The sequence below is a fragment of the Magnolia sinica genome, chromosome 1 (genome assembly GCF_029962835.1).
Source record: "Magnolia sinica isolate HGM2019 chromosome 1, MsV1, whole genome shotgun sequence".
NCBI lineage: Eukaryota > Viridiplantae > Streptophyta > Magnoliopsida > Magnoliales > Magnoliaceae > Magnolia > Magnolia sinica.
The window spans coordinates 126424662-126449749 of record NC_080573.1 but is presented as its reverse complement, the minus strand read 5'-3'; the positions used below and the strand labels follow the sequence as shown (position 1 = coordinate 126449749).

Below are 25088 nucleotides of genomic sequence, written 5' to 3'. Positions count from 1 at the left end.
ACACAAGCACGCACATTACACTACCAATCATCAATTGGAAGCCAGACTTGCTTGTATCATATCAACCGGCAGATAGATGCGCATCAAGCATTGGTACTCTAACATGCCAAGAGCTTCGAAGTCCTAGTTCAACGAATATCATTGGTTGTTGATCTTTTGATGTACATCAATGTTGAAAATTTGGAAACATACTAAAAGGAGTCCACAGTCGTATAGCTTGATTTTCCACTGACAGAGGCGTTGATGGTGGATCGATGGCGAATCAGAGAATGTTTCAATTGAATTAGAAGGTAAGTTCATGTAATTAGCCAATAAGAAGATCATATTTATGGAAAACTCTTAAAGAAATTGATAATTTAATACCATTTCTACAAGAATCTAAGTAAAGATATTGAGGCTGATAATGATGAGCATCACATTCCAACATCAAAAGAAAATTAACAACAACAGAGGCACAATCAACATATTAATTTTCCAGGTCTACAAATCAAGTGAAAGTCAAAGACACTGAACATGGAGAACAGCGAAGAAGCGAAACAAGAAATGATGCGACATGCAACGCTATCTTGTGAGTGAGATACCAATCAAATGGGTAGGCGTCCACCAGCGCGCAATATCAGATTAATGTCGAATGTGGGACATGAAAAAGAGTATGGAACCAAGCATGAAACATTTAATCTCAGATCGAAGTTTGATAAGGGGAGCTAAAAACCCTCAAGACCAAAGGACAAAATGAAAAACAGACTGAAAAGGAGCCACGCAGATGCCATCGTGCTGTCATGAAATGAAGAATGCTTATTAGGGTTTCTAATAATAGTACAACATATCTTCAAAAATACAACAGGAAACTTTAAAAAATCTAAATCATGGAGTCCTTAGAAGAAATATGGTTCGATTCCAACACTCAGAATACAATTATATCTCTATATTCTCTATCATAAATGACAGAAAAAATGTGACCTGTGGAACAGAAAATATTGGGCTTAGAGTAATAAGGTTCCCAGAGTGAAGAAAAATTAGACATATGTCCTATGTACAGAAGAATTCTACAACCCACCTTTACAATTGGGTTAACATGAATTACTGATAAGGCTGCAAACTCCAAAATCTGCATCTATGGAAAAAAGGCAATGCAGCTTTTCATAGGGAAGAGAATATTCACCACCCAACTCAAGGGTGAAGGATTACTTTAGATATGAAACAAAGTTCCAAAGTGCAATCCATTCACCTGGTTCCGCATTGACTCCATCACTATAGATTTAAAAAATCAAACAGTCGTCTAGAATCCATATCGAGATAAGAGGGATTGGACCAACCATTTGAAGTTCTTTACCAGTCTTCGAGCCATTCTGGGGTGTTGAGCTCAGCTACATCACGGAACGGAGAAGATGGATGAAATGACATGTCCTCCGCATGATTTTCAAGATGCAGATTTATACGAGACGTGATTTCATGGGGAATGGGGAAACAATTGTCTATAATTCCTTTCCAATCAATGCCCTCAAACCACTGATGATTCTTCACAGAATCAGGACCCTTGCTTCCAAGCCTCACAGTTTCATCAACTTCCAGCAACTGTTGAAAGTAATTAGGAGCCAAAATTCAGCTAAAGATAATAGGATCTATTTCAGTAGTTGTAGATGATGAAGGATATTAATCTTGACTCAAGCATATGCATAATAACCTCCATTACTCAATTTGTATGGTTCAGTGACCCAGAAAGTTGATCTGGTAGACCTGCCGTGGATCGAACATGTCCCAAAAGAATATCCCAGATTGGAAGATCCAACCAAACCATCCAATCTTCAGCCCTTTTCAATTGAATGTAGACCATTGCCGTACTTTCACTAATTGCCAATTTGAAGGTTAGGATTGTTCTATCGAGGACATTCTGGGGCATGGCCATCCATGTTGTGGCACCTCAGATCAACAGTCTGGATCACCAAAACATGGGTCGCAATAGTAGAAAATGAAAACCCAATGATGCTACGCATCTATCCTTGGGTCAAGAATCATATAACTCCACTATAACAGATACCCTTTTGAACTGACCTAGGCACCTCAACTAAAAGGTGGAACAAGGAATGAATTTAACAATCAAGTGGAACCTTCATGATGAGATCGACCACTTCTGGGCTGAAAGATTGGGGAAGAGTCAACTGTCCTTTCGCGATCTTTGCAAATGTATCAAGCTCACTCTCTCTCCAGGACCCAAACGGCATTTCTGCTTGCAGCATGAAGTAGATCAAGACTCCCAATGCCCACCTGCAGATTTGATCATATAGAAAATGAACTACTCAGCCAAGAGTCCAAAACCAGTTGTAAACAGCAGTTGATCAATAACAGAAGTTAATTTTTCAACAAAAACCATGAATGGGAGCAAGGGTTTATAAAAGGCCCTCTGGAACACACATAATTCCTCTTTCCTTATAATGCAAAACTTGCAGCTATTACGAAATAAACTGCAAACCCGACAGGGTTTGGGCGAGCGGCCAGAGCCGTGGGTTTGCTCCCCACAGGTGTGGGTTCGACTCCCCTCCCCGGCATCACCCGATCCACGGGTTGTGGGTGATTGCGTGCATCCGCAGGGAATAGTCTCGCCTCAAAATGGGGCAGGGACACCCTAACGTCATTAATAATAATAATAAAAGGTAAAAAAATAAAAACACAGATGCCTTCGATGGACTCTAGCATGTCTGCAGAGAATCAAAAACCCAGGCTCAAAGTGGAAATCCATCTCCACTTTGCAAGCTTGAATTGGCTGCATCGATGTAGAACACATCGATTTTGTAGAAAATTGTCAAGTATATTACTTTATCAACTCAGACAATTTGCAAAATGAGCAAGTGTTTTGAACATGATTTATAGTGACTCATCTTTACCAGTCAGCCGCAAGACCATGGCCTTTCCCCTGGACAATCTCCGGAGCTAAAGAATCTGCCATCCCGCATATGGTGAAGGTTCTTTCACTAGATAGTTTCTTCCCAAATCTGAAGTCTACAAGCTACATACATGAACAGATGGGAATTGAGATTAATGTGTAAGAATCTTAAAAATCCTCTCTCCATACCATCATATCATGTAATATACACATCACAAACAACGGTGTAGGTGAAATGTATGCCAATACCAACCTGTAGATGGCCTGCTCTGTCACACATTAGAACATCTGGTGACACGCCTCTGTAAAGGACATTGTTCTGAATAAAAGTAAAAGAAAGAAAGAAAAGAAAAAGATTATAACCACGGTTCTATTCTATCCCAACAAGATTTTCCAAAACTATATCGATCCAAAAGGTCATTCGCATCAGAAAAAGTCTAGCTCAGCAGTGCACAGGATTCCATACATGTGCCTTCCATGGTTCAGCGATCCTTCCTGTCAGCAAACTATACCTATGCTGACGTGCAGGACCCTGCAATCACTCTTTCTCCTAAAGCCCCCCAAAAACAACATTAAGAACTACAAACTCCAGAGACCAAACCTTGTGTAATTCTTCAAGAGCAACAACAACAGAAGCTGCACAGAACCGTGCAGACTCTTCATCTAGGGGTGCATGAAGTATCGAAGACAATGGGCAAGCTAGGCATGTACTTAATAGAATGCCAACATATTTCTCATCAGCACAAGTGCATAGGAGTGGGGGTACACACGATGACGGGCTCACACTCTTCATCAGATCTTTCTCCTTCAATACCTGTGCTTCCTTCCCAAGTTGTTTGATCCTCTGCTTTGAGAATCTCTTTAAACTCAGCATAATTTCTAATAACCAATAAGAGATCCAAAATGAAAGCATCCGTCAGTACATGTACGAAGCATACAAGGAGAAACATTAGTTCCTAAAACAGAACAAGCTTTGCTAAGCCGACAGGCAGATGTGTGTGGAACATGTGACTCAAGCAACAAGTGGGCCCCCTCGCATAAATAACCTGGCCTAAAAATCAGGCAGGTCACCGATCAAAAAAGAAGTCAAGAAAACAACAAGTTGACCAGCCTGATTATACGTGGTAGAACCCACTCGATGCATGGCACCGATGTCTCACAGCCATTGCTGGTTGGAATATGTGGCCATGTGTAAGGGTATGTGTGAGTTTCAACAAACTCAAACAAAACGTGGTGTACAAACATCAGCCAAGCCTTTTTCTTCCAAGGAAAGGAAAAAGACTCTTTCGAGAGGAATTTAATGAGGAAACTGGAAGGTACTGCTCTCATATTACTATGACAGCATCCTTAAAGAAAGGCTGTTATATGCCTACCAGAGCCTTTCAAGAGGACAAGTCCAATCTCACTGCAGTCCGTTGAATATATACCTGTTCTCCATTCCTGGACAGCAAATGTAATTAGGTGATCTTAAATGTCTCTTTCACAACTCAACTCTCATCAACATAAAAGCTGTTATATGATGCTCAATCAAGAGATACAATACAGGTGAGGCCTACCTTTCAGTAATATAAGCCGTTGATCTAATGGGCCCTTTTGTGGTACAGGCAATGCCCCAATATATCCCTATTACATGATCCAACTCATTCGATGAAACTGGATGGTTACAACCAATGGCCCACATTTAACAGGCACACAATTAGGCTAGCATTATCTGATGGCGGAGATATTTGAATATCCCCATCCAGCATGGAGTCCACTATACGAATGATTTTGATTACCAAGAGATAGAACCCACATGTACAGTTTGTTGGGCGGAGAGAATGCTCAATCAAACAATATGTCCACACATATAAATGCATGTTCAAAACCAATAGTATCAGATGGAAGCTTACCAAATCAGAGAACTTGACTTTGACAAAATTTGTCGCATCAACATTTGTGACATGCTCTTTAGATGGACTCAAAGAACAATCTTTCAACCTGGAGGCCATGATTCATTATCACGGGTTATGGAGTATCCACATCTATAGAAAATTTCCAAGTACTTGCATCGAAAGCATAGGAGCTTGCACATGAAACTCACAAGACTTGGAAAGAGATTTTATAGTTTGAATTCATCTATAAAGCATTCCCTAAGCCGAACTATGACATACTTGCGATCATCTTGTGGAAGCTTCGCTAATGGTCCCACGGCTGAATCAAATCTCTCCTTTGTAATAACTACACAAACCACATCACCAACAGCAACAGCACTTAAAGAATCAACATGCTCACCGAGAAGTGTCCATTCACCAAAATAGCTCCCCTCTGCCTTCTCCACTGAACACTCGTTATTGTCCTGAGTAGGATCTTCCTGTTCAAGATTTTCAGGTAAAATGCTACAAATATTGGGACTTCTTATTAAGTCCATGTTGTATGTCAGTCTGACCCTACCCTTTTGAATAATATACAACGCAGAGAGAGACTCATTCTGCAAGATAAAATAAGCAGATCAACTTAAGTGGATGGTATGTACACAATTATAATGTTGGGAGTCCTTAGATAACTAGACTCCCCCAACCATCTGTGGCAAATGAAAGTCATGCATTAGCAAAATAAAAGCATACCAAGTTGGCCATTAGGTGGGTCACATCTTGTAGATGACCAGGCCACAAAACCAGGGCGGTCCCCTCATCAAATGGATACACATATACATAGAATGTGATGGTTGGAGCATTGGCAACTCTTTCAAGCATTGTGAATGTTAGCCCACCTTATGAGTGGACCAACCCGATTCTTTGGCCAGGTCATCTACACGCTGGGGCCCATTGGACGCAAGCGGCAGCATGCAGAGGTGCATGCAGGCTTGCCAAGGTTCACAAACATAATGCTACAAAGGAAAGGACCTACTCATAACAATTATTTGTTTGACACCCTCCATGCTCTGAGGTGCGTTTGATTGCACCAAATATCATTTATTTTCATGATATTTTGCACCAAATTAGACTGATTAATCATGAAATATCCTGAAATTTGATGATATTTGGTGCAACCAGACACCCCCCAGCCTCTATGACATCAAATTATAATCCAACTGAACTGGAAAGTAACAAAATTCATGATGGCATATGAAGCATAAGGATTTGGAGCATAAAATAACCCATGAAGCCTGATTATTTATGGAATGATTTATGCAATATGATTGGCTTACCTTATCAATTATTGTCTGCCCATCTGAGAAGGAAAGTTCCAAAAGAGAATCAGCGATGTGACTCAGCTGCAGAATCGTGAGTCTAGAAAGAAGCTCTACTGATCGGAGCAACTTTAATGACGACAAGTTAGAAAACTCTGACATGAGAATTCCTCTAAAATCCTCTCTCTTCAAAGCCCAGAGTGTTCCACCTGTCACGGCACGAACAGATGATTGGAGCGGTTTGTTATACCTGTTTGGAAATAGACACCCAAAGGAACCATTAACAGTAAGATTAGTATGGCGATTGCCTTTCAGCTAATAATAAGAAGCCCAACAATGAAATAAACACTACAGTACTAGAATGGAGCATCTCACATTAGTGCCAGCTCCCCAAAAGACGACATCTTTTCAGCCGTATATCGGTGTAGGACCCTATTCACCTCTTTCGCTTCATCTTTTTCTTCCTGCAATTTCATGCATGTGGTTATTATTATTATTTATTTATTTTGAGACCATAATAAAATTTTATTGAGAAAGGCCAAAAACCAAAGAATACAAAAGAAAAAGAAAGAGACAAAAAAAGAAGAGCTACACCCTATAAATGTAACCAGCTATTTGGAAATTGAGCAGCGACAAAAACATTGACTGCATATGCCCACTCGATTACATTTATTTTTTCCTCATTAAAAACTTAAAGAAAACGGCCCCTTCGATTTCTAAAGAAGCAACTGTTTCTTTCCAACCAAATGCTCCAAGACCTGCTAATAAACACAAATGCCATATTCGATTCCCAGTCTTCCTCTTACCCCCTCCCTCCATGCAAAGCCAAGAAAAATTGGTCAATCGATCTTGGAATAACCCATGAAACTCAAATAGATTAAAGAAGTCAAACCACATCTTTGATGCAAAGAGACGATGAATGAAAAGGTGGTCAACCGACTCCTCATCCCTATAACATAGGAGACATACATTAGGGATTATTATACCACGCTTGCGCAGATTGTCAACTGTAATAACCTTTCTACTACCCACCAACCATGCAAATGCCATCACCTTGGAAGGAGCACCATATTGCCAAACATGCATTATATGACGCTCAACTAGCTCACAATAACTCCCATCTAGTCTCTTGTACAAGGACTCAACCAAGAATTTTGATGCAGGGACATGTGATGACCTAATCCTAGATGCATGTCTAATCAAGTTAAAGAATGTTCAAGTAAATACACGAATCAACTAACCGTTTCCAATCGAAGGGATTAGGTAAACTTCAACACAAAAATGAGGTCATTCCATCATGATCTTGCCCATTAACATAAAATCACGTAAGCAGTAAAAAGGGAGGACCTAGGGATATAAGGATATCCCAAATCTAGCATAAGTCAGTCCACGGTCAAGTTTGGATATGATTCTACTGACTAATCATCCCTCTTTTCTATTCAAACTAGAAATAGGATATCTGGAGAGGAACGAAAGAGGTGAAGAATGAAGGGTTCAAGATTAAGAAAATATAGGTTCTTTTATCGTCAATAGAAAATGAAGATGATTCTTACCTTTTTCTGCACTTCGAAGATCTAGAAAGAATGAAACCTGAAATCGGGGTGGAATCATCAACACACCCAAAGGCCAATCCTGAAACTCTAATCTCTTCAATAAGGAGGAAGAAAATTACGAATTTCTATTCATTCAATAATAATGACAATAGGGTTCTCACAACGTATATATAAGCTATGGAAAAACTAAAAGTGCACTAAAGCCCCTGAAAACAAGAAAAATAACCAAAAAATAAATAAATTAAAGAAAGTGCAATAAAGCCTCTGAAACAAGAAAAAAGAATAAAAACGCCTAAAACTAAAACACCCACGTGGTAGGGTGTGAAATCCGACCCATGGATCTATGGTCAGGGTGCGGTCATACCACTCTTGCACTCGTAGTGCGTCAAAAAATGGGTCCGATTGACCCAGCGTCCATCCACATCAACTCCTCTGCTCCGGTACTCCGTCGGTGACGCCTCCTCCTCTGGTACACTCTGAAGGGTGCACCACTGATGTCCGCATCAAATTTACCATATTTTTCAATGAGTCACACCAAAGTGTCTTCCTCTACGATTGATGGGATGCAATTCGAGAGAAAATCCAACAACCTCAACATATCTTCCACCTCCGCATCGATCAAATTTCTTTTACAAGGACCCCAAATAACTTCCTCACCATGAATGGAATAGCACCTCTCAACTGAGATATTTGGATCTAAGGAAAAATGTGTTAAATGAGGAAATAACTCAATTTTTTATTTCCCGCCCACATGTCTTCCCAAAATCGTATCTTCTTCCAATTCCTTAATGAAAACCCCACACATTCCCAAACCTATCCTTTAATATGTTCACCAACTTCCATAATGATGATGATGGGGACATCACGCGCACGCGCCCGCCCCCCTTACACACATACGCAAGGAGGGCCCCACCATCGATCTGGATCGATGATGATGTCCAGGGAGGGCCTCCTAGTTAGAGGACTGCGTTTTAGTTCGTTAGAGTGGACCCGATAGTTATGAAAAGCCCACCATGGGTTCTCATGATCGTGGCCCACTATTCTAATTAATCTAGTATTTTAGGTTTTGCTTATTATTGGTATTAAGAGTATCATGGACGGTTTAGATTGCTTTGATTAGTTGTTATTTTTTATTACTTCATCGCCAAGTAATAGGTTGCACGCATGGCACGAGTTTTGGGGTATAGGGTTTTATTATAAATAGGCACCCCTTGTAGTCTTTTTTTTTTCCTCAATGAAGATTAATAAAATTGCTGCAGTTTTCCGCTCCTCTAAATTTTCGAGCTGTGGAGATTCAACTGGGTGCGAAACTCTCCCTTCCTCGAAGGGCTGACTACCGTGGTGCGAAGCCACAGCTATTCCGATTCGCCCCCACCTTCTTCCATCCATATTTCTCCTCTTACAAGCATTCCATCTGCAAATCCATCAATATTTGCAAGCGTTTTTCTCTCTACAGCAGATTTCCAGAATCTAGCTCTACAAGAGGCTGAAACTTCGGCGGAGCACCATGCACAAACCATACGTCAGATCGAGTTGAGATTTGGGGGTTTTGGAGTTCATCTCTGGCTGACCAGAGCCAAGGTAGCTTTTTTCTGAATAGTGGGCCCCACACACGTGCGACCGGGATCACACACGTGCGTCTGGGCCATTATTGTTGTCTACACGTGCGGCATTTCTTTGGTTCGTCTCTCTCCTCTCTTTCACTCTTCTTTCACCCAAAATCCCTAAATCTAACCCTAAATTACTCAAACCCCCAATTTTATGCCCTTCCTTTAACCTTAGGGTTCCCCGAATTGAAATTTCTGAATCCCTTGGATTGGGTAATTATTTTTGTGCATGTGTGGATGAATTTACACTCCTCTGATTCTTGTTTGGTTTATAATTTTGATTGATCCGGCCCTAGCATGTGTAGGCCTGGACCCGCATAATTCCCCTTGCTTGAATGTTTGAACTTTTGTGTGGGATGTGGAATTTTTATGTAATTGTTTCTGAATTAGTGTGATCTAAAGCCTGAGATCTTGCATATCATATTTAATTTTCATGTGCTACATTAGATGAGGCCATATACAATGAAGAAACTTTTGTCCATCTACGCTACTCAACACCATATTTTCTACCCAACACTTCTCTCCACAAGCTACCCTCAACCCCAAATCTCCACACCCACTTTACCCAACAATGCCATGTTCATCATCCCCAACATTTGCAACCCCGCACCTCCTTAAGATAATGGTTTGCATACTTCATCCCATTTTAAATGATGGAATTTATGATTTTCTTCCAACCCTTGCCATAGAAAATCCCATCCAATCTTTTCTAACTTGATTTCAACTGATTTAGGGCATTTAAAGATAGACATGAAATATATCAGAAGGTTTGACATAGCCAATTTAATTAATGTTAACCCTCCACCCAAAGAGAAATGCCTCCCCCTCCAAGATGATAATTTCCTTTCAAATCTTTCAATCACTGTATGTGGTTGTTATCTAACTTCAAGACCATCGATTTACAGCATTCATGAAGAATTCAGCCGAACATTCACAACAAACTCTGATAGACATCAATGTAAAACAAAAGTGGCCTAGAAAAGAAATGAATAAACAGCAAAAGTGCCAATGTTTTATTTCAAAAGGCCAGTTTAAACACCCTGCATCATGAGACACTGATAGTAGTAGATTGAAACATCTGGCAGCAGAAACAAAGAAATAGACTCTGAAAGCATTAAACAGAGTACCTGAGTAGCTAAAACCTCAAACTCCCCACTGCCAACAACATAAAAGCAATCACCCTCTCCACCCTGCAATTAGAGCACCCATTAAATCTCTTGATGGTATAATCATCCAGCATTGCAGAACAAAATAAGAAAAGCTCTACTTCTTCAACATGAAATTAATAGAAAGAAGAAGAAAACCTGTTGCACGACTACATCTCCAGGCTGGACCTCGACCCTTTGCATGCAATCCAACAAAACATGGCATTGAGAATCCGTAAGTTTTCTGAATAGGAAATGATCATGCAATGCCCGCTCAATATGTGCCTGTGACAGGTATAAAAATGCATAGGGAGCATCTGATTAAATAATCGAGTTACAAGCAGTGAAAGGAAACAAACAATTAACAACAACAAGAAAACCTTCTAAACTTCTTTTTTTTATTTTTTCCTTCAAAATATGCAGACACAAGGGAAATATAAGAAAAGATATACTTCTTCTTCCCAGGTCTTCCTGTGTGATGGAGATGGGGGAACCCAAACATGGCCATTCTCAAGAGAAGATTCAATCGCTCTGAGACGTGCCCGTGACAAATCATGTCTTGCACGTAGGTTCCTAGAATTCCAACTTATGGTGGAAGGCGATTCAGATCCCGGCACCTCTATGACTTGATGCAATGGTCTTATGCCAACATCTTTGCTTGTTTGAACAACATCTGTCTGGCATGGAATTGAAAACAGTTACTTAAAATAAAATGCATGACTAGCCAAATGGGAAGAAGAATGAGACTCGTCAAACGGATCATGGAAGAAAAGCTGCGTACATCAGTTAGCCCATTAATGTGCACGACTATGATTGTAATGTCATCTGTACGAGTCTCGTACTGCAACCAAAGACGATATGATTCAGCAACAATTGCAGCACATGCATCACGAGGATCTTTAAACTTTGAAACCTGAAATTTTAATCATGAAATAAGGTGTAAAAGAAGAAATCATAGAATAACTGTTGTAGAAGAAATAAGAAGATCAATGCATAGATGTGATTTACGCTAGAAATGAGCATAACAAGGATGGAGATATAGTGATCACATTGGTTCATCTAGATCCTAGGATAATACAATGAGGTATCACCATTACGTGCCATGCAAGAAAACGCAACAAGGTGATAACAAGTGTATAGCATGGTTCTGAATATCAGTATCGAGAGGCATTTCATCCTTAGTCGAAAAATGATACGATATGAGCATCAAGTATCAGTATTCGATTGTGTCGGCCCACCTCAGTCGAAGTTCTTTAAAGGCAAAGAATGAAGAAAAAGTATTAGAAAAAAGGGAAAAATGAAATATTCAAGAACTGATCCTTTTGGTATTTTGGACATGTATGTAATGGAGTATCACACCATTATTTGATAAACATGTTATCATCGGCTTGAACTATTGAAAATTAACGAAATGGGCCTTAACTGAACGCAGATTAAGCATAATTTGTTGAATTAGGGGTCATTACATTGAAATAAAACAAAAAGAAGATGAAAACATGAAGAAAAAAAACAGTGATGGTCTACCCTTCTCTGATTTTCTCACAATGGTCTATTCCACTTTGCTTCGTCAAATCTCACTCAAATCTTTTGTTTTGATCCCCAAGATAGGCCTAAATCTAATTCAATATTATTTTTTAAGCTTCCTCCATGGATGAAATGAAAAAAGAAGATTAAAAAAATAATAATAATAAGAATGAGAAAATTTTGAAGGAAAAAAAATAAAAATTTGGGCCTCTGTGACCATATCAGATGTATCGGTGAAAATAACCCTCATATCGGCTGCTATGGGCTTATACGGGCTAATACGGCCCAAAAATTTTGGGTGGGATGATTTGGCCCCATATCTTATCGTGTCCAGTCAATATGGATGTGACAGGTCATATCAACCAATACATTACCGATATTCAAATCTATGTGCATAGGTTCAGCAAGAGCTCAACTTATTCTCTATTGTGGATTTCTTTGGGAGCGGAGACTCGAAGCAATCCAACCACACTATCTGAAGAAACCTAGGGAAGATTGTGCCCTTTGAGTGATGCTTTGAAACAGTGGACATGCCTATACCCACCTAAGATGATAAGAAAGTGAGGCAATTGGATCCTGAAGGCATGAAAGAACACTATGGCCCAAATATACTCCTAAGATTAAGGCACGATGTCTATGATACTAGCATCTGTCAAAAACCTAGCGCTGCTCTGATAAGGACAAGGGATCCCCCTTCCCCGAGATTATAACTCCAGATCTACTGGAGCTTTGAACAATAGACTTACTAGTCAGAATTTAGAGTGAATTTGACCAGTCCACGCCAAACCTTTTGGTATTCCTTTTTGAGGAGATTTAAAGTGGTGTGGATTTTACTGATATCTATTAACGAGCTGTTGGCTAGGTGGTGGTTGAAAGCATGGGGCTCAGTCCAATTGGATCTTGTGGGCCTCGGTGCGAAAGCAGCCGTTTGCAGCATTTGGCTAGAAAGGAACCCAGAGATCTTTAAGGGGCAGAGGTGCTGAGTTTTGGCCCTCTCAAAGAGAATTATGGACAGGGCATTTGAATGGGGGAGATGTAGTAAGGTTCTCATTGGTTTGTCTCATTAGTGGGTGGGGTCCAATTGGGAAAACCTTCAAATAATAATGAGTTGCGATCAACCCTTGCTATAGCAGTATCCTAAGAATTTGAAATTTTGAGGATCCAACATGCTGATTTTGGACGTATTTGATATCCATACCCATAACTGGCTGCAGGGGGGAATTGTTACTTAAATGCATACATTTCTTAGCAAAACTGCAAAAAAAAAATATAAATAATAAATAATAAATAAATAAATAAAAAGTGCTATTAAAATTAAAAAGGTTCTTTTGATAGATAACTGACTTTCTTCTTCTTCTTTTTCACGAAGGTTGAAAAGAGAAACTACAGTCATAAAAGAGTAGATATTGCCTGATAAACAGAGTTTATATAAAGACCCATAATAACAAATTTATTAACGAAAGGGGGAAGGACCAAAAGGACGTGTATGGAGGCAGTAAGAAAAGACTTGATGACCTCTGGTCTACCTAAAGTCATGGCCCTTTAGTAGAGTGGAATGGGGAAAAGGATTCACGTAGCCAGGGGGGCCCAAACAACAAAGAATATCCTACATACAAGTCACATGACTCTTAATGAAGCAACGACTACCTACCTACGATGAGGACATCCAACTATTTAGAGTATGCCAGGGAAGGAGGAGATTGGCCCAACATTCACTTTAGCTCAATGACTTGTACATGGGCCCAAGTGAGCCACACTGAGGACTTGAAGACCCCACATGCATGATTGTGCACCTTCGAAGATCCTACACTAGGAAGATGCATGTGAGCTGCTTATTTGAGGAGTTTTGATTGTTGGATCGCGAGGACACAACGATCGGACCGTTGGATCCTGTGGATCCTATGATCGAGCGGTTGGATCATTGTGATTCTTGATCACTTTGATCATTAGTATTAGGATTAGTCGATTTTATGTTTTTAATGGTTATTTATAGTTTAGGACGAGTTATTTTCAACTTATTGCATCTTGAGACATGTGAGGTATGTTTCTTTTATCGAGAGATATTTTTGTCAAAACACATTTATTAAGACTATATAAGGGGTGGACGTCCAGCCCTAGCCCATTATGATGGAATGAAAAAAGAATTTTTTTGCTGGCAAAGCCTTTTCTCTCATGTGATTTGATATTCTCTTGTGAAAAGAGACTACTTAGTGTGAATACAAAGGTGTGAAGCCTAGTTATCTTCTTCATCTCTATCTTATTCTTCTCTAAAATGTATTTTTCAGTCTTGTTTTTTCTATTTCTCCACTTTAGAACCAAAATCTTCCTTACCCTTCAACTTACACCACATAGTCTCACTTCCTATCATCCTACAACCATAACCTAGGCCTAATCAATCAAAACCAAAGAGTGTACAGTCTTCCCCTGTCTGTACAGACGACTGTACGGACAGCCGCACACCCTCTTCCCCCTTCCTTCTTTGATTTGGTAAAACCCTAGCCCCGATAACCTTCAAAACCCCTAATTTTCTAACACTAGAATTGTGCAAATCTGCCCATTAAATTAGAACCATACCTATGCTAACGTGCGAGTTTTGGTCTCTCATTAGGCCTTTGATTTTCATGCTTATGTGGTTTATGCCTATGTGAGATTGTGATTGAACGTAAATCTGAATTTTATTATCTATTTGGAACTCTTTTGATCATGGTAGAATGGCATATTATTAGATTTGACTTATTTTGATTAATCCGTTAATAATCGCTTGCATCCAAATGGTTAGATCACATGTCCTGCATCAACCTATCTACCGGTTTTGTGCCAGAAAGAAAATCCAAAGATACACCTTTCAAAGTAAAATATAAAGAGTTGAAGATGGGTGAACATCAATTCTTTGAAGTGACCAAGCTATGTCAGCCGAGTAGAGCCATGGGTACTGAATGCAACAAGGATCACTTGCAATGGAACTGAAATCTACAGGATACAAGCAGGGCAACGATTTGCCACCACTCCCAACTTACAAATCATAAGCGTAATTGGATTAAAATGTCTCCTAGCAGTATCTGCATTGGAATCCCAACCCAGCAGGGAGCTTCATTCTAAAACAATTGGAATCGATGCCCATCTTGCTTTGGACCTTTTAAAAAACTTGGACTTCTTGTTTGTCGGTTCCCCACCTACAAAGAACTCCATGATAATAATCACCCAAAATGGCCACATTTAGGTCAAAAGGTCACGAAAACCAGCAACTCCTTTTTAAGCTTGTAATGCATACTTGCAAACTACTAAGGGATTATTGGAAACATACATTCCTAGTGGTATGAGCTACAATGTTTCTATTAAAATTGGAAGCGTTGAATGCAAGGTATTCCATATCGATAACGGTGGCTGTAACGGTCACGACCGTTACCGATACAAATATCGATCATAATGGCCGATACGAAGGCGTAACGACTACTATGACCCTCGTAACGGTTCAAATAAAAAATTTGCCCGAAAAATTCTAGAATAATATCCAGAAAATCTAGAATAATATAAATATTCCAAATACGTATTCATTTTTTGTTTTGAACATGTTTATAGTAGCTTGACGGTCCACTCTTTGGTGAGAGTATTGTATTGGGTTGTTTTAGTAAATTTATTAACATGGTTATGTGTCTCTAATGTTTACAAATCACAATCAAGCATTAGAATTAGAAATCGGATAATGCATATATACCACTTTTTTTTTATTTTTTGAAAAAAATGGCTCTCGAAGCTTCTATTCGCCTAAATCGCTTCAATCTACTATTTTAATCCTAAAGACTATAGTACGAGTGTTTGAAATCTGTTGTAGAATGATGTAGGAAAGTTTTTGGAATGAAAAAAGTAGAAAAATGAGAAAAACAAAAGAATTTACATAGAAAAAAGAATTAATTGTTTTTCAACCATTATGGGGGTAACAGTCGTTATGCCCTGTGACAGTTGTTATGGCCCCTGTAACAACCGGTTCGGTCCCAAAAAACCAATTGCCCCTTTTCACTCCTATATCGCGTAACAGTCACGACTGTAACCTATATGTATTGGCCTTTACGGCCGTATTATAACGGATACGGGATACCTTGGTCGAATGATCTTGTATTTATCCCAATAGGGGAATATATATATATATATATATATATATATATATATATATATATATATATATATATATATATATATATATAAATATAACAACCATGTGAATCCCTTGCCCGCAAAAAACTGATATTGGTCTTTCCCAAATGCTTTTGTGAAGATTTCTACACTTTGTTGATATGTGGGTACATAAGCAATGCAAATGAGGCCAAGTTGGACTTTTCTCATGAACAAGGTGTTACATAACGGTAACGATGGCCACCACCATTACTGTTACAATACGGGCCATCATGGCCATTATGGCCTTTTTATTTTAAAAATAAAAAATAAAAAACTATTTCAGGACCGTCACGGGGCCATCATGGGGCGTTTTTTTTGTAACGGCTGTTATGGCCGTTTCAGCCCCATAAAGTGTAACAATTGTGGCCGTTACCATTACATAATGGTCATTACGTAACCATTTTAGTATACCATGCTCACGAACAAAATGGTAGTCGAGTTCAATGTGCTTAGTTTGTTCCTGGTAAACAGGATTGGAATAGGGGGTTTCCATACTCGATTGAGAAAAAAATTCACAGGTTTTGAAGATTAGGAAAAAAAATTCACAAGTTCTAAAGATTAGGCTGATACCATGTAAAAATTACAAGAATCAAATGATCTCCTTGTATTCATCCATATACGGGAATAAACAATATATATATATATATATATATAGAGAGAGAGAGAGAGAGGGAGAGAGAGAGAGAGAGAGTAATGCTCACACACAACTAGTTGGACACTGCACTTTGGTCCAACTAACTAGGCATTTAATGAAAAAAATCCCCTCTTAAATATAGTATACACACCTGCATTGAGAGAATTTGGAATACATGTTATAATTATGTAAAGTAGCACACATGTCTAAGATCCAAGCCATTCATCAATTGAGGCCCACCAAAGAGAAGTAATGTGCCAAAAAAAAAAAAAAACTAGTAAATTACACTTATGAGGTAAGAGCACATGCATGTTAAATCTGGATCACTAGGTTATTTTATCAACTACCCACTGCTTTTGTAAGTGTTTGGCATGCTTGATTATAAGACTTTTTTTTGTCCTTAATTTGTTGACAATGTACTATGTCTAATGAAAGGATCTTATCTCTAATACATGATTTGTGTGGCCAAAATTATTAACATGTGCATGGCCCATCGAAAGTTTACTCTCCATTGGTATGTCTTCCTGGATAATCATGGTTTTCCTATACAGATGAGTGGCATTACATTTACCGACTTGGGAGGAAAGATTTCATGCGGAATAGATCCACTCTGTCCATCATGTGTGCCACCTTGTGTTTGGATCGGGATGGAAAACTCAAGCTGAATCAACACTTAGGTGGGCCACTTCAAGGGAAACAATTCAAAGAGATGTCAATCCGTGATTTTTATAGGGCCCACTATGATGATTATACGAAATCCATTCCAACTATTAGATGCCACGGTGAATTGTAGGCTTAGGGTCCAAAATTTAGGTTCATCTGTGATTCAAGTGGGCAATACAAAGGGAAAAAGTTTAGAGGGTGAGCTTTTCACTCACACTATTTCCAATAGTGTGGTCTACTTGAATCAAAGATAGCACTAATTTTAAGGCCCTTGGTGTAACATGGGGCTACAGACCTAATGGTCAAGGTGGATTTAACATTAACACCATGGTGGGGCCCACCCTAGCTGCTATCCTTTTCCCAAGTTACCTTTAAACAAGATTTCTCTTTTCTCTGCAACATTTAATGGTATTTAATGGCATTAATTACTCCCTTGAATTACGAGGAGCAAAGGTGGGAGACGGACGACCACCCATGATTTTTTATGGGCCCACCATGATTTGTATGTGAGATCCACTACGATCAATAGATGTATTAATACCCTGTTGGGCCTAGAACCAAAATATTAGGCTGACCTGTGACTTAGGCGGGCCAAACTAATAGAAACAATTGAGAGAGGCGTCCACCCTTGATTTCTACAGTGCCCACTGTGATGAACAAGGTGTTCCAAAACGGTAACGTGGCCGTAACGGCCACCACCGTTACCATTATAATACAGGCCGTAACGGCCGTTACAGCCGTTTCAAACCCATAACATGTAACAATTATGATTGTTACTGTTACGTAACCGATTTTGAATACCTTGGTGATGAATATGTGAAATCCACTCCAACCATTAGATGTCACACCAAAATGTAGGCCTGGGTCTGAAAATTCAATCCCACGTGTGATTCAAGTGGGCTACACTAAGAGAAACATTTTGGAACATGAACTTTTCCCTATACAGTTTCCACGTGTGTGGTCCACCCAAGGTATTCAAAATTGGTTACGTAACAGTAACGGTCATAACCATTAAGCATTACGAGGTCAAAATGGCCGTAACAGCTGTTACAGAAAAAATAGGCCACAACCGTCCCGTAACAACCCCATAACGGTCCCGCAACAGCCCCATAACAGTCATATAACAGTTTTTTCAAAAAATAAAAAAAGGGTCGTTACAGCCTGTATCATAACGGTAACAATGGTGGCCATTACGGTCACTGTTACTGTTTTGGAACACCTTGGGTCTACCTGAACCATAGATGGAGATAATTTTTTTATCGCTGGGTCTAGTATGAGGTGACACACCTAATGGTTGGTGTAGATTTTACATTAACACCACTATTGGGCCTAGCCATGAGCCATCTTTTAAACTTATGTCAAAAGGGACTTTTGCCAAAGCATTTATGGTAAGCTAAATAATCGTTAATGGACGTCCAACTTGTTGTGTGTGGGTTATACACCTTCCAATCATATGGCCACACAACTTATTTATCAGAGATCAGATCGTTTCATTAGATAGAGTACATTATCAACCTATTAGGGACCCAAAAAAAAAAAAAAGTCTTATGATCAAGCATGTCAAACACTAACAAAAAGAGTAGGCAGTTAATAAAACAATCTAATGATCTAGATTCAACATGCATCTACGCTTATCTCACAAGTGTAATTTATTAGTTTTTTGACACATAACCTCTCTTTGGCGGGCCTCAATTAATGAATGGGTTGGATCTTTGACACGTGTGTCACTTTACATAAGCATAACATGTATTCCAAATTCTTTCAATGTAGATGTGCATATTGTATTCAAGAAGGAATTTTTCTCATTAAATGCCCAGCTAGTTGGACCAAAGTGCAGTGTCCAACTAGTTGTGTGTGAGCATTTCTTATATATATATATTACAACTGTGTAAATCCCTTGATTGTAAAGCTTGCATAACAAATGGTCACTGTATGTGTGAATACCTTGAGTGTAGGAGTATCACAACAACAAATTGGAAACAAATAAGACAAAATAATTTAGAATAGTCCTAGGACCAATGGATCCAGTGTCTCGCAACAGTTTCCTACCAAATGTACAACCTATTGCTGACTCTCTCAACACAAGGCTCACATAAAGAAAGATACTACTCAGATCACCGAAAAGCATGTCCGATAAGTAGCATTCAAGAGGAAGCAAGTACTTTTCATAGCATAATGTTAATCCAATACATTTGACTACAAACTAACGATAGGCTGAAAGGTAAGCCACTGATGGAACTTTGTTTTAAGCATCTCAATTGATTTTTTTTTTCCTCAAATAATGGTATTTTGAGAGTATGTAATATCGGAAGATGGTACATTGTCTGGATTCTTGAAGTAACATTGATGCGGGACAATTAACCACTTGCTCTAAAAGCTCGAACTGTTAGAGTATAGCAAATTAATCCATTTATCTCATAGCCCAGGCCCCACATCGCATGGGTTAGGAACTCGGCCGAACCCCCCTTGTGGGCCCCAAATTACATGGGTACCTCCTCACATGGGCCGCCCACCCCGAGTGTGTCCCCGCATCTCACAAGCTACCCCACTCGAGCTTGGTGTGAAATGCACATTAATCACCCCCGGTGAGGAGTCTCGAACACGAGACCTACCCCGTGGGCCCCAAATCACATGAGTCACCCACCCCGAGTGTGTCCCCGCATCCCACGGGCTACCCCACTCGATCCCAGTGTGAAAATGCCCCTGCATTAAACATAATGTCATACTTCCACATGCAACACTTGTGAAGGTAGGATCAATCACTATATCAAACTCTTACAAGTATCATATCTCAAAACTGGGTGGGTTCTTTTGTTTCATAATGATAGAAACATTATACTTTATCAACACTTCCATGCTCACCCTAATCCTTGCAACAGAGAATGTGAGTACCAACAAGTCATAATTTCACATGACAAATATCGATATTTAAAAAGTACTATAGGTGCTCCATCGAGAAAAGATATCTACCTTCTCAGTTGTTTTTAAAAAGACATTGTTTCATGTGAAATGCACAAAGGAACTGGATTTCAAGTTACATTTAGATAGCATGTGTCCATATCCATATAGCAGACATCACTTACCAGCAACTAGATTTAACAAAGAAGCATTAAGCAAATAGAAGCATCAATTACCAACGAATTAATTTGCAGAAGGCCTAGATTATGATGAATTACAAATGAAAGCTTCAGTACAAAGAAAAACAAAAACAAAAAGGCAAAACAAATAATCAGACCCTTCTGTCCATAAACAGTAAAATCATGTCAGACAAAAGAAAGGACATAGATGAAGATTTCCCTACCATATCAACCACAGTTTGGCTAGACAAAAACTCAAACACCCCATCACTGGCAATCACAAAGAATGGGTGATTTGGTGTGAGCTCCAAAACAACAATCTCAGGTGTAGCAACAACCCCAATACTCTCAGCAATGGAATCCCCAATGCTCCTTGTGAATGCCGTGCCAGGATACATCCCATTTGGTATCCACAATCTAGGAGGATCACCATCATCCCCTTCTTCCGTACCCCAACACTGCACATCCGGATTCTTCAGCCCTTCAATCTGATCCAAAGTGAGAACCCTAGCTCCACAATTCTTCACCCTTTCAAGTTCATCAGCCCGGAAAGGAGTCTGGTCAATGGAAAGGTCCACAGCCACAATGTCCTTTCCTCTCCTCTCTGCAATAACAGCCCTGGAGTCACCCGAGTTTGCAATGTATATTGTCCTACCACGAACCAATATCGTTATTGCTGTTGTCCCACTCATGCTGTCATCCAAGCTGTCTGAATGCAACTGTGAATTTGTCGCCAAGAAAGCAGCATGGCACGCCTCAACAGCGTCCATATGAAATCGACTGTTTCTGAGCAAATTCTCGCATAGTTTTCGCTTCGCGAACTGTGAGCATTGGGCGCCAAATTCTCCATGTCCATCAAACACCCCAAAGAAGTGATCATTGGGGTTTGTCCCAAAAGGGCTGTGTATGCAGAAACTATCCTGGTTTGCCTTATCTAAAGCATCTGGATAGTATCCTCTTTGGGATAGATAAGAGTATCTCAATTCATAGTTTACCGCTGGAACTCTGATTGCGCGGGACCCGTCGGGAGGAAGAAATTGTGACGAAACCCTGGAGAGCCTATTGATAGCCAGATCAGAGTCCCTAGTTAAACTTAGCTGATGCAATTCATCCCCATATTCTCCTCCTTGCTCAGATGAAGAAACCGGAGAAAGAGAGGAATCCCCAACTGCTCTTGCATTTTCAATTTCCTTAATTTTTGAATCCCTTGGAGAAATGGGCACCTGCCCAATACAACCCTTTGAATACAAACACCCCATCACTTGAAACACCTGAATGAAACAAACCCAGATCCCAGAATTGCATGAAAATTCATCGGATTCCACCTTGACAATATATGGGTATAACCAAGAAGGGATTTACAAGCCCAACTGCAGTCCACTGGTTCAAGAAAAACAAACCTGTATGCCAGAACCACAAGAAATTTCATCAGATGCACATAAAGGCTCAAACACTCCAGGTATTTTGTAGAGCTGGTCTACGGATCCATTCCCAACATCTTCTAACATACTGATTCAACAGAAACCAATGATTTAAATTGGTGTATTGTATATCATATCTTTCATCACCGATACAGGGTTGTGCTGTTTCCAGGCAACACAGCCATTATCGTTCATGGGCGATACTGGTACACATTGGGTGATACATACTGATTTCAGACGACGGGTTAGACTATATATATATATATATATATATATATATATATATATATATGACTCAAGAAATTTCATCAGAGTATGCTTTAACAATTTCTGGGGATTGCTTTGAAGGCATTACCAATTGAAATTCAATCAACTGGTTAAACAAAAGACAAATCTAAATTGCGACAGAAAATATATGAACTTTTAACAGTGCCCATTCGCCGCATAAAGAAATTCAGGGTACTTCTTACAATCCACTTCAAAATTACAAACTCAACCGCAAATCCCAGAGAGTCAACAAATTTCATAAGACAATGATTACTGGGTATTGCTCAGAAGGACTTAAACTTCAATTGCAGACTACTTTCTCAATTAAGAAGAAAGCAAATCCCAAAAATTCAAGAAATTCAAGAAACTCGTCAAAATTCTCAAACATCCCGGGTTTTTCTTTCAAAGGAATAACTTCCGAGTAATTCTCAGAACTCGTTACACGTTGCTTTTCTGAAAAACTGATTCAACAGAAACCCAAGAGAGTTCATCAGACTCAAGTCAACATTTCAAAAAATTCTGGGTATTTCTAACAACAGATTCAACTAAAAACAAAAACCCATTTGCAGTTTTACTCTCTGATCTAACAGTGCGAAGAAGAAAGCCAAAGAAGCAGAAACTTGGTAAGACAAATGGAGAAATTTTGGAAAGGAAGGAAGATGTCAGTTTTAAGAGAGAGAAGAGAAACTATTTGAGGAGAAACGGTACCTTTGGATCTGAAACTTCTGACTGGAGAAAGGATTCCACCAAACAACCGTCGATCAAAAACTCGAAAAAAAAAAAAATTTTAAAGAACTTTCAAGGGTCGTATGAATCTTGGATTTGTATGATTTTCAGGACCCAACTGCTTCAGATAGAGACGGACAGACACTGAGAGACGATGAATTTCTCTCTTACGTCCCCTGGCTTTTTTACACACGTCTCTGCTTATAATGCGCAGGGGCGACATTACGCATACCCCTCACCGTACGGCCACGAAATGTCAAAACAAAGGACTTTTATTGGATGGGATAGCCCACCAGCACGAGAATGATAATGTAGAGCCCGAGGAATTAGGTAACGGTACCTCAATCTCTCCAGCGTACACGTGGAAGGCTGATGTATCAATCAGAACCCTTCATCTAGTGGTCCCTACTATGGATGGAAATTTATTGAAAATATAAATCTATTATATGATCTTATCCATCTTTTGAATTCACTCCAAATCAACCGTTGAAAATAGACTTAGTTAATGTTCGACATTAAGTGCCATTAACTAACAAAAGGTAAGGACCGTGATTGTCTCATAGGTGTGATTTCAAAAATAAACATTAGATGTTCGTACTGACTAGTTGGACCGTCACGATTAGCACATCATCGTATCACGTGTACTGCAGAAAGGTGGATCTACCATGGTATGGTTTTCCCTGCTCTATCGTATTCGTATCCTCTCCGAGCGCAACTCGGCTGCAAATACGGAACATAGGGCCCACCTATGAGACCCTGAGCATAGGGCCCACCTAGATGTATTTATAGAATGTACACGCTGTTCATATGATTTTTTAAAATTATTTTACGACATGGTCTCGAAATTTAAGCAGATAAAAATTTCAAGTGGACCACACCACATAAAATTATGGTCATTGGTTGCTCCCATTGAAATCTTTTTTAGCGTCCACCGTAACAATTACTGATAACGGCACATCGACTTAGCTGAAAGGAATAAATAAACATATGAAGGGAAAAATAAAAACAAAAATCAGCTTGATCCAAAACTTTTTTGGCCTTGAAAATGTTTTTAATGGCCGACTTTCGTTTAAAACTATTTCCTATAATGTGGTCCACTTGAGATTGAAAAATACTTCATTTTTGGCCTCATACCATAAAATGATCTCTAAAAATATATAGACATGATGGATGAAACACATACATCATGGCAGGGTTTACATAGCACCGACCACCAGCCATTGGCTGGTGGCAGTGGAGTAGCCAATCCGTTTCCACATCGTGGTGGGCCCCAAAGGTCTCAGCAACATTGCTGTTCGCGGGTCCCAGCGAAGTCGTGCTCATTGCTGGTACGCAGATCGCAGCGAAGTTGCGCTAATCATCTCCCAACCACCCTTGCTAGCTGTTTGATATTCTGACTGCTTACGATACTTGATACACAGGCACGTAGAAATGTTATCCACGGCATATAGTAAATCAAGTGAAATCGACTTAAGCTGTGGAACCCAATATCTAAGTTATAATCTAAAAAATTAAATTGATTTAACAGTAGTAACCTCTGATTCGTGGACACTAGTTCTTTCAAATACGGCTATGGGGTGTTTTCACTTTTAGCCCTTGAAAGAAATCAGATAATATAAAAAAATTTGTTCACGATGTATCAAAACTGGCTCACGTGATTTGGACGTTTAGTTTAAATTAATTGTATGACACATATGCAATTTTGCGGTAATATCTTAACTGCCAGTGTATCATCCATGACAGTCTGCCAGAGTATCATATAACTGCTCTTTAAGAACTACTCAGGCAGCTTATTCCACTTGATACGCAGGCCCTTACAAGCTGCAAACGCTGCATGCACTAACTTAGATTAATCAGTGTAAACTATGAAGCCACTGTGTCACTGAGTGCAAGTCTCAAAATTCAGATTGTTTGAACGATCTAACCTCTATTTCCCCGACTTTATTTTTTTATGGTGAGGCTAGAATCCTTTGGCAATGTGGATTTGGAATACCTGAATTGGAAATCTCTAAATTTGGAATACTCTAGACCCGAAATTCTTAGACAGGCTAGAATCCTTTGGCAACGTGGATTAAGAGTCACCTGTAATTCAAAAATATATACACACTTAAATTGTGCAGTATATTTATAGGAGTTTAAATTTAATTACTAAATCAACTTTAATACCCTTAATAGTGTATATATATGTGATGTTTCATGTAATAATTGTAAGAAGCCCACTGAAATATATACTTTGGTCCCAAAA

The 25088-nt window shown here is 39.3% G+C and overlaps 1 protein-coding gene across 3 annotated transcripts; it reads right to left on the bottom strand.

The window, feature by feature from the left end:
* Window positions 1-779: 779 nt before the first annotated feature.
* Window positions 780-23077, bottom strand: LOC131257683 (protein phosphatase 2C and cyclic nucleotide-binding/kinase domain-containing protein). Of its 3 annotated transcripts, XM_058258480.1 has the most exons (16): window positions 22826-23069; window positions 20654-21829; window positions 11140-11271; window positions 10811-11035; window positions 10518-10643; window positions 10341-10403; window positions 6429-6517; window positions 6072-6303; window positions 5035-5351; window positions 4774-4861; window positions 4255-4321; window positions 3483-3760; window positions 3135-3200; window positions 2883-3004; window positions 2109-2265; window positions 780-1575 (listed from the first exon to the last, which is right to left on the bottom strand). In XM_058258480.1, exons 2-16 carry the CDS (start codon window positions 21686-21688, stop codon window positions 1330-1332), a joined length of 3243 nt encoding a protein of 1080 aa, XP_058114463.1. In that variant the 5' UTR covers window positions 21689-21829; window positions 22826-23069; the 3' UTR covers window positions 780-1329. The 3 variants fall into 3 exon arrangements, with proteins under 3 accessions (XP_058114463.1, XP_058114484.1, XP_058114475.1); XM_058258492.1 differs by lacking the exons at window positions 780-1575; window positions 2109-2265; window positions 2883-3004; window positions 3135-3200; window positions 3483-3760 and adding an exon at window positions 4438-4504 and having other exon boundaries at window positions 22826-23077; XM_058258501.1 differs by lacking the exons at window positions 780-1575; window positions 2109-2265; window positions 2883-3004; window positions 3135-3200; window positions 4255-4321 and having other exon boundaries at window positions 3602-3760; window positions 22826-23076.
* Window positions 23078-25088: the final 2011 nt, after the last annotated feature.

Coding starts and splice junctions, on each gene's coding strand:
- LOC131257683 (XM_058258480.1), bottom strand. CDS start 21,688: ATGGGGTGTTTGTATTCAAAGGGTTGTATTGGGCAGGTGCCCATTTCT. Junction 11,036..11,139: donor ACATTAATGGGCTAACTGAT/GTACGCAGCTTT, acceptor ATTCCATGCCAG/ACAGATGTTGTTCAAACAAG. Junction 2,266..2,882: donor CATGGTCTTGCGGCTGACTG/GTAAAGATGAGT, acceptor TCAAATCTGCAG/GTGGGCATTGGGAGTCTTGA.